At 35.8% G+C, this 10,675-nt stretch overlaps 1 protein-coding gene across 1 annotated transcript in view; it reads right to left on the bottom strand.

Annotated features, from left to right (window-relative positions):
• Window positions 1-317: 317 nt before the first annotated feature.
• TSPAN32 (tetraspanin 32) overlaps window positions 318-10,675 on the bottom strand; it is a 33,070-nt gene continuing 22,712 nt past the window's right edge. The window contains exons 5-8 of the mRNA XM_029285513.1: window positions 8,690-8,791; window positions 6,107-6,199; window positions 3,643-3,726; window positions 318-914 (exon numbers count right to left, since the gene is read on the bottom strand). Of these exons, the coding sequence (XP_029141346.1) occupies window positions 804-914; window positions 3,643-3,726; window positions 6,107-6,199; window positions 8,690-8,791 (390 nt within the window). The 3' untranslated portion in view covers window positions 318-803. The remainder of the gene's footprint in view (window positions 915-3,642; window positions 3,727-6,106; window positions 6,200-8,689; window positions 8,792-10,675) is intronic.

Raw genomic sequence — 10,675 nt, 5'->3', positions numbered from 1 at the left:
TATATCCTCAGAGCTAACAGATTTTCACCTCCTATAGAAAGTTAAGAATTTAGGTTACTGTACTGAAATTGCTCAATCAATACTTGTCTTGGACAAAAATACTGTGATTGTTTTTCATTACCTTCACTAGACACAGAGCAAAGTTGAATGCATGGGAAGTCACACTCAATTCCATACATTTCTTTAATATTCCAGCTTAAATAATTATTAACTTTAGATGATTGGAATGAAATCCAATGATGAGGAAACAAGCCAAAACTCAATTTCTGTCATAGTAACAAGACTGATTAGAAAGATACTGTAGGTTATCTCCAGAGAACTTTAGTTTATTTAAATCAAGACAGTATACAAAAATGTCAGTAGGGTTTAAAAAACTGCAATAGAATTGGCTATGCTGAAAATTGATGGACAAAAATAATAATAAAAGCAGAACATTTTCTCTCATTCTTTTAGCACAATTTTAAAAGATGCTTGCTAGTTAATGAGTTTAGAGATGTTCTGTTTTTACTTGCTATTTTGGGCCCCCCAAATGATGGCTTTCAGTTGCTGAGCATGTTTGTGGTTGAACAATTCTTGCTGCTGGGTTTGTGTCATGCCTTTGTGTTTACAGTCAATACTGTGCGCTCCTGAGGTCCTGGCTGAGCAAAGTAGCCTATCAACAAATAGTGCAGGCTTCTTACTTGCCTGTTTGCTCAACTATATTTGGAACAGGTCATTTGTGGGGAGAAAACAGGTGACAAGGAGAGTAAGCATCACACATTGTCCACTCACATCCATGGAAAGTCCTGGTCTTTCTGTGCAGGTCAGAAGCCAGTTTCGGATAGCTTTGCCAGGACATATTTGCCCTTCCGATCCAAATTGTTCTTACAATGGATAGAGTACCAAAGGAACGAAGTTAATATCATCCCATAAATCTAAACAGAATAAATAAATGAAAAGGAAACAACCGTTTGAACATATATAGGTTAAATAGTACATTTCTGCACTATTCTTCCAAGCTATGAGAACAGCAGCAACAAAATACAATTAAAACAAAACCAACCTTTTGAACTAGGGAGTACTTTTTTAGACCAAGGTCCATACTTTCTCATGGATGCATGTCAAAGCCACAAGTGGGTGTCACCAAGTCACATCCACACACATCAACAATTCATGCATCCTCCTCCATGCGTGCACAGTGCATTTTATCTCCTCTCCTTCCTCAGTATATAAAAATGCTCAATCCATTCTGTACGCCCAAACAGAATGGATTGGGCTTGAAATGACTGAGAAAAAAAGTCTTTCAAAAAAATAAACTAAAAGATAATTTTCACTTTTTCCAGGACAAGTCTCCGTAGTCCTGGAATGCATGGCCCAAAAAAATCTTCTAAGCAATTGGTAAACCAACTACTGCTATTCAAACCAGCTTTCAGTTGCCCGAGAGAATAACACCTGTTGACTAGATCTCAGCTGGAGAGGCCATTTCAATGGGAAGAGGTAGTCCTTATAAACAGAAAAAATGCTGATCAATAGGTTGACATTGCATACCATTTGCAGAAAGGACTTGCAAAGCCTAGTTACACCCTCGGTAATTCCATGAAAGATGGAAAGATTAATGCAAGGAAGGAGGCAAATGTTCTTTCCAAAGGAAAGGATCAATACTTTATGTTCTTAAAACATAATTAGGAAATGCTATAATCTTTCATCTTAATTCTTATCCTGCTATCCCTTCTTTCTCCTCAAAGCAATTTCCAAGAAATCCATTTCTTTTATACCCTAATGCAGCTACCAGCAATTAAAGAAACCAATAATAAAATGCAATAAAAATCTGAAAGAGAAGGGAGCAACAAAACAGGGTAAAGCAAATGCAGATGATGCAATTATGTGTGAATATGCACTTTCTGTCATTATATTAATCCTAAATCAGCTGCAAAATAGAATATGTGACACAAAGACTTTGATCCAATCATGATTTGGGGGGAAAAAACAAGGCACTAATTACAGTGGCGTTTATCTTAAGAAACTGGGGAACAGCTTTACCTGATCTCAGTGCCAAAATCCAAGTAGATTAAAATATTGTTCATTAATTCATTTCTAATTATATAATTACATGGCCTGAGCTTATCTTGACATTCAGGCTGGGAAAGAAATATCTATATCAGACTTAGAAAGAAATTATATCCCAATATATTAGGGGAGAGATATGTTATATGCATATATGTTATATTATATTGATATGTATGTTATATTGATATGTAACATTTGCAGTCCAATCTTATGCAAATCTAACTCAAATCCCGCTGAATTTACTGAAGTTTAATTTTGCATACAGGTGCATGGAGTAGCAATTCTTGTCAGCTGATTAATCCATTAGAAGAAGGTCTTGATCATTTAATATGCCATATTTATTTACTGGGGAACCTAATGCTGTTTTTACTTCACTAACTTAAAGAAGAAACTATTAGCAAACACCATTAGAGATCAGGTGTTTGCAGGTCCAGAAAAGAATGAAAGTTTTAAAGTGTTGATTCATACTTATGTATATACAAAACAAGCAAATATGATTATTTTAGAAAAGAAGTTTTTTTACCTCTATGCAAATTTATGCAAGTCTCATTATCAAAATCTGTATTTATAAATGCAGTGGAATAATAAAAGGACCATTAAAAACAGTTATATTGGACTATGAAAAAAATTAAAATCATCTAATATCATGGCTGAATGATACTTTTATTAGAGCCAATTACCGTAAGGTAATACTATGGAGTTCTAATTGGTTAAGTTCACATAGCACATTAAGCTATAAACCTTGGTTCACAAGCCAAACGTCTGGACTAAATTCAGTGCCAAACCAAAATTAAATAAATCGCATATTGTTTTAAAATGATGATGTTGATCTAACTTTGAAGCTTCTGAAAGATCAAAGAGCACCATTATGGAAACACTTCTTTTGCTACATCTAGGAAAGTGATTCACTGATAGGGATCAGGGAAAGTTAATCTAGAAGTACCTGAAGGTAGGCTGTATTTACTGGTATAATTTATTCAGAATAATAGAGCTAGAATTTCTTCTTTTCAGAAAGAAAGACTGTAATTGCGGATAACCATGACAGCCAAAATTATTTCTGCTTACTTTTGGGTTGGGATAAGCAAATCCTGCCATAGCGTGGGAATAACGCTAGGAAGAAGAAGAAGACTTTCTGGTTGGAATAAGAATGAAGAGCAAAGACTAGTCAAAGAACAGCCAGATTCCAGCACCAAAAATTGTGTTGGATTGGACTATCCCAAGAGCAATTCAGAGCAGATTGAGTCATTTATGGGGCTCTGGATTTGATCCTCAAAGAGGATTTTAATTTATTTATTAGATTTGTGTGCCACCCATCTTATTCAGAGTTAACTCTGGGCGCTTAGATGGCCATAGAGAATAAGTCTGAGTTCCAAACAAATAATTTAGCTCTCCCAGTTCTTTTGATTTAACCAAAACATATTTCTTACTCAGCAAAATGCAACTTTTGCAGAACTTTAATTCCATCTCCTTGCTCAATTTGCATTTCTGCCTCAATAGGAGGCACACACACACACACACAGAGAGAGAGAGAGAGAGAGAGAGAGAGAGAGAGAGAGAGAGAGAGAGAGAGAGAGAGAGAGAGAGAGAGAGAGTTACCATGAAGAAAATTGTGATGGTCATCAGTACAGAGACAATGTCCATATGTTTTTTCAGGAAGTATTTGATTTCTTGGAGACAATCCTGCAATGTGGAAAAAATAGGCTTAATATCCACTCACATGAGAATAAGCTCTATTGAAACACATTGGAATTTACAATTCTATTAGCCTTCATTGATAGGTTCAGCTCTATGTTATATTTCCTATTTATATTCTTAGTCACATTTCTTGTTAATTAGGATTCAGGTTATTTTTCCCCCTAAGTTTTATTGCTACTTTGTGGAATGGAAAGAAAGAGGTTTTGTCTGATAGTGAGGTGGTTTGAAGGGAAGCTTTCCACTCCATTTCATGCACTATGATGCTCCTTCTAATTCTGATCTATGCTTGAAATTAATTAAGGTAGAATATAGATTATATTGTAAGCTTTATATTTAGCAGGATGTGTTGCTTGTCTGTTACAAATTGGAAATTATTTTCTTAAGTGGAGTGCCACTTAAAATTAAATTGAAAGATTTGGGAAAGGAAGTTAATAAAAGCAATTGCCAGGCCCAGAGACTTGGCTATCAAATAAAATAAATTAAAAAAATAAATAGGGAGTAGCAGAGATAACAAAGCCTGACCAAAAACAGTTTCATTTATTTTTTGAAAACAAACAAGAAGCCTTTGGAAGGTGCTATCACTGAGGTCTGTAATGTTCATATTATTATATCTGTATTGTTGGCTACACTTGCATTTTAAATTCCACAATTTAGAATACAAGTGATCTTCAGAATAAAAGGTGAAAGATGCTGTGCAGTCATAAGTATTTCTGCCTGACCTCAAATGCCTTCCTATACTAGAAAGGCCTGTAAGGTAATGGAGAATTAATAATGATGTCACTTTATTATATTTTGGACTTTCTGTCCCTGTTCCATGCAAGGAAGCTCACAACAAAATGAAGTCAGGTTGTATAGTTTGCTATGCTGAACACCTTAAAAAGAGGAGGGAGTGCAATGTAATTACTTTTGCAATGGCTAATCATTAACTATGATATCTATCTTATTCTGGCTTACAGGATAATACTATTAGTCTTATTATTAAATGTATTTGCTGCCCGTATCATGGTTGGAGGTGACTCAGAGCGGCTCAGACACAACATAACCTGGAGCTAAGAGTATACATCTTTTTTTTATGAACAAATCAGCATGGTTCATCTTTGGGCTACAATTATCCACAAATAGAAAGCAGATATAACAAGAATGGTAGCACGTCCAGATCCAGCAACAGGAGAAACCAAAAAAAATAAAAATAAATGCAGGCATCTAGTTTCAGTGAGTGAAACTTCTAGCACATTCTTCCCACAAATCTCCTCTCAGAAGAGAAGAACAAATAAACGTTCTTCCAAAAAGCCTTTTCAGTACAATCTCTTTGGCTCAACCACTGAGTTTTATGGAGGATCCAGATGCCCTCGTAATTCATTCGTAATGGCCCTGGGTTTTCTCACTGCTGCATCTTTTTAATTAACTGCCGAAAGAGCAGATCACTTACTTTGGACTGCAGAGTCATTTTGTGTTTTGCAAAGCAAGTCCTTTCTTCTCTCTCGGGGCTTCTCTAAGCTCACAAAACAGGAAGAGATTCTACAGAGTATAATGTCCTTATTCTCTGACTAAATGTGTGTAAGATCTGAAAGTAAGACTGCAAATTACTGGAATTTGATTGAATTTTATTTGTTTTTTAAAATAAAATGTCAGTATGGACACTGGAACAGAGAAAACCCTACTTTTGTTTTAATGAAGACAAAACTGACATACTTTACATTTTGTTCATTTCAGCTGTTGCTTTCCAGTAGGATTAATAAAGCTATGAAGGCTTGTTTGTTTCTTAAATTCCCAGAAGTCTTCTCAAAAGGCAGTGAAACAAGTTCAGCCTCTAGTGATGATAATACGTAATCAACTGGCCTACCATTGTTCCATGAAAGCAATAATTTTAAAATCCTGCACTCTAGGGCTGCAAGATGGTTTTTGCACACCCAAGCCTTATTTATATGCTTCAAAAGTGGCAAGAATGCCATTTTTTCTATAGTGTTGTTCACAGGGCTACTATATTTTGGGGGAACTGTGCTTCACCTTCGAAGAAAGCTCAATGCCGCGATGGGAGTGACAATCTTTACCACTGTATCCTAAGCTCATGAGAGCTGCTCAGAAGACCTGCTTGATAGGCAGAACATGAGATAAAGATTGGGGGATGGGGGGTGGGATTCTGATGTTACTCCCATACTGTAGGGCAGGGGTGTCAAACTGCCGGCCCACGGGTCGGATGCATCATGGCAAAACTACGCCCACCCCATTGCTGGCAATGGAAAAAAAGTTGTGATATCTTGCGACACGTCACGTGATGTTGCGAGTTTGATACCCCTACTGTAGGGAAAGGATCCCTGGGTGCCTGAAGAGAAAGGAATGACCTCACAGCCCAATGTTCTATTACCTCTTCTTCTGTTTCCAGAATTCCTGATGTACACATTTCATCTTCTATGCTACTTCTTTCTCCAAAGGGTGACTTCTTCCCACAACAAAGAAACTAAAATAGAACGTTAATCATATTGTTTTTTTATTTAGACATAGGACGAGATTGGAGTTATCACAAGCTTTTGAGAAGGAATTTGCCCACTTTTGCTTTTGTTTCTTTTTTTATTATTATTATTCTTTTACTCAAAACTCTTTGGTTATTCGGATTTGCTCCTCCTTGAGGTTGGTATGGTCTTGGTCCCAAGTTGGTCACTCACGAGATTATTTATTTATTTAATTTGAATGATTGCTCACTTGTCATATGATTCTGGACATCAAATTAAAAACCTCAAATTCACACAATATTAATAAAAACACATTGAACCCAGGGCAACTCATATATCCACACATGTTAACTTCTCAAATGGACTCCCTTTATTTCTGACTCAGTGCCAAAGGAGAAAACTGATGAAAGGCCATCAAATTAGGCCATCTATACCTGAGATATATGTTGTTCCATACAGTTGGTACTATAATAGAGAAGGCATGTTTTCTGGGTCTCATCAGATGACATTGTTTAATCGAAGAGACCTGCAGCCCCTCACCCACCTTGTCATATCTTGTGGAAGAAGGAAAGTTCTGCAAATAACCTGGCCCTGTGCCATGAAAGGCTTTGAAGGTGAAATCAGTGCAATGGTTGATGTGGAAATGTAAATATCTAAATAGACATCTTAGGCTGATATTTGGCCTTAGCATGTTATGCAAATCTTGTTAGTTGCATGACAGCAGTACATAGAAAGTGTTTACAAAAGCTTTCCCTCATTTCCCCACAAAAAGGCAACAAGCTTTATCTCCACACACACACACTACACACACACAGAGGCCTGGTAAGACTTCTGATATCTCTTTGGCATAGAAACATAGATTAACTCTATTTGGGTCATTATGATTATTTAATGCAACCTTTTAATTTTTAATTTGTTCAGTTCAATAAAACTTCTTTCACTTTTCACTCAAGAGGAGAACAAGATTTATCTTATTTTTAGTTTAGGGCTGCATTTCTTAGCCCTTACAGACTTTAGTAGGACTCTTGAGTAGACAAATGTGAGTTTTCTATGATTGCATTTCCTTAATTAGCTCAGTGCTCTGATAATTGCTTCTAGATTGTTCCCAGATTTCACAGTGATTAAAGGCACCAGAGAAGGGCCATCATAAAACTATATTTTCTGGTTCCTGGCAAGCTTGGAAACAAACTCCATTTATATTTTGTAAGTTCCTTAACTATATAAAAAAAATAGTTGTCACTGTTTTAGCAATGTGTTACCAAAGTTCATAACATAATCTTGGATTTGGAGTTATTTCTCAACACTACAATAACCATATGATTGTAAACATAAAATACAGCTATGAATTTTGACTTCTAAAAAAAGTGAGTTTTGTACAGGAGGGAGGCAAGAAATGTTAAGTATAAGAAGCAGAAATTTCTTATAGCTCTTGTTAGATATTTTAAAAAAAATCTGACAAGAAAATATTTCATTTAGTCATCTTTTGTAGAAAACTTGTATATGACTCTCATTCTCCCACAAATATTTTCTTTATCTTGCGGTATTTTTCATATATTCAGAATAGTGCTATTTTTCATGTTTCATTCATTAACTATCCTCTCATTCAGGGTTACTACACTGAGTTGCAGATGTCATTCAGTTACAGCATGTTACATCTTCCTTCCACTTTGTTTTGTTAGTTAGCCTCTATTGTGGATAGGGTAAACTTTCCCCCCTCATTTAGAAATATGCTGCATATGTAATAGTATGGGAAAAAGTAGGAATTAGTGATTGAAAAATAATTCTTTTCTCAAGGCTCAAAGAGGTGAAAGCAACTCCAAATGAAGCACCAGAGAAGGGCCAACATAAATTTGAATTAATTGCGTAGGAGACAAAATATAGTTATCTCTTCAATTCAGTGGAATTATTGATATTTCTATACTAATTATTGTTCCAGTTGCTAATCTATTTTCCCCACAAAAGTGTTACAAAAAGTGAAATAGAGATTTGCCTGTGCCAGAATCCTTCTTTTGGTGCCAAGAATGGTATTGTATCCTACCAAGCTTCTGGATTATTATTTTCTTTTTAAACATGACACTATATGTTATATTTACTTGAATGGATCCCCCCCCCTTTTCCCATTCTCTGAAATAAAGGGAAATAACTCCAAGGAATTAATGTTTTTAAGTCTCTTCAAGTCTCTTACAGAAAGCAATTCAACTTTCTCCACTTAAATCAGTGGCAGAAATGCACTTATCTTGCATTGGATCATTCCCAAAACATGATTAGTTTCATATTATTCGAATTGTGAAAGAAATTCTGTTGAAATAAAATATTTGATAGGCATTGGATCTGGTTTGTTGAAAATGCCTCAACCAGAAGTCTCCTTCGCTGAACTGCCACTGATAAGTTGCCCATTGGCTATCCCAACTGGCAGTTATGGGATGAAAGAGAAAGAGTAAAAAGTTTGAACTAAGCTGGGGTAAAGCTAACCTATTCCAAAACCATCAGCAACTTACCATCTTGTGAATGGAATATAGATCCTGTCTTCTGGTGCTGGAAATGTTGTTTCTCACATCTTCATAAACAACATCATATACATCGATCATGGCATTTTCCACCTGCAAAGGTGATATTACCATCACAATTTGTAGATGTCAATAATTTGGTAGAAGAAAATCTTTTCTGGCTAGAAAAGATGCTGGGGAAACATGTAGATTTTAAACCTGAACTTTATTTATTAAGACATAATGCCAGAAAAGCTTGATAAACAAAGTATATATTTGATTCTGCATGTGACAACAGCAGCAAGACTAATATTTGCACAATATTGGAAAAATGAAGAAACACCATCGGAGGAAGAAATGATTAAAAAAATACTAGACTGTGCAGAAATGGACAGACTTACTTTGAGAGTGAAAGAAAAAGAAGAAACAGAATATTTTCAAACTTGGGACTTATTTTACCAATGGTTGGAGAACTAGGGATTAGGAATTTCATTTGTATTAGTGAATTATGAATTCAGACAACACGTTTGTTGAATAAGCACTGTTGAGTTGTATTAAAAAAATCAATAAAAACTTAAATAAAATAAATTGGTAGAAGAAAATGTGTTTGGTATGCATTTGCATGTTTTTGTGCATGGGATACACTATACTTAAATCCAAGGGAAGTTCACACAGCTCTACTCTGAGCTTTGCAGCACCTTCCTCTCTTCATCTCCCATAGGTTGCTACCTGCCCCTGCTCCCCTTGAATTTAAGAGCAGCAAATCCAACCCTACCCTTGATCTTTTTAGGTCTGTCTTCCTCTACTTCCTCTTGGCCACCAAATGTTGTTGCTGTTGGCCTTGCCTTTTTTCTATTCTCCCCATTTTGAAATACTTTCCAACTTTCTCCATTAAGAAATACCCATTTCAGACTCAATATAAATTTGAAAGTGCTTGTTCTGTGCTTGAAACAGTTTGTGCACTAGATGTTTTCATGGCCTTACTTGCTTCCCAGTGTAGCTTATTACTCAGTTTCAGGGAACTCATACCTTCTTTGTTTTCCAGACTTAATATGGGATTCAGTGGACAATTACAAAACTAGCACATTCTGACTGCTTAATTTTTTTGAGGGGGTATTATTTATGTTCATCCACACAGTGCTTATTTTCAAGATTATTGTCTTTTTGGCAACTAATAAATATAGCATATGTACATTTTGCTAAAGTAGCCTGGAATACTGGAAGTTTGGAATATTTTATTAGCTTGATGTTAGTTGGGTTGGCTGGTTGGTTGAAAATTATTCAATAAAAAGTGCATTAAAACCAAGGAAAGGTCCAAATAAAGGACTAATCAAAGGGCCATTAAAATAAATGTAACTTTATTGACTTCAGTGAGATTTTAAAATCTTTGTTTTAAAACAAAATGATTTTGCGGAGATGTGCATGACATCACTCCAAAAAAGAGTTTAAAAATACAGGGGAGGCTACTATTTTACTGTAACAAACCAATAGCAACAAGCCAATTCTTTTTCTTGTACAGAACTGAGCAATTAAAATGTATGGATAAAACATTTTGTTAGATTCTATCCCCTAGTTTATCAGTTCATGTGTCTACCCTATCTGCTCTAGTTGGGATGAGCAGATAGCCTTAGGGAGGATCAGTCCCACAGATAATCTGGTTGACATGGTTCCGAAAAGAAGCAGCTTTACAAAGAACTTTGAGGCTTGATTACCTTAAAGAATCCTTTAATTGGCTACATAGTTTCGGCACGAACAATAGAAAGCCAAAAACTGAAACCCCCACCACCCAAGCACTCCTGACAACACACAACTCCCTCCCTCCTTTCACAGTCATCAATCATATGCTCCAATTAATTTGAAGTGTGAATCGCTTCCTCCCTATTTTCTCCTGTTACGCTGACCTTGGCTGTGCTATGCTAAGATATTGTTATGATTAGCTGGCATACTTTCCCACTCACTGGGTTAACATTGTCTGCTTTAACTCTTGAAGTGATATGT

Source organism: Protobothrops mucrosquamatus, unplaced genomic scaffold (genome assembly GCF_001527695.2).
Source record: "Protobothrops mucrosquamatus isolate PMUCROS unplaced genomic scaffold, P.Mucros_1.0 scaffold1799, whole genome shotgun sequence".
NCBI lineage: Eukaryota > Metazoa > Chordata > Lepidosauria > Squamata > Viperidae > Protobothrops > Protobothrops mucrosquamatus.
The sequence above is the reverse complement of the archived record's forward strand: the minus strand, read 5'-3'. Positions and strand labels throughout refer to the sequence as shown.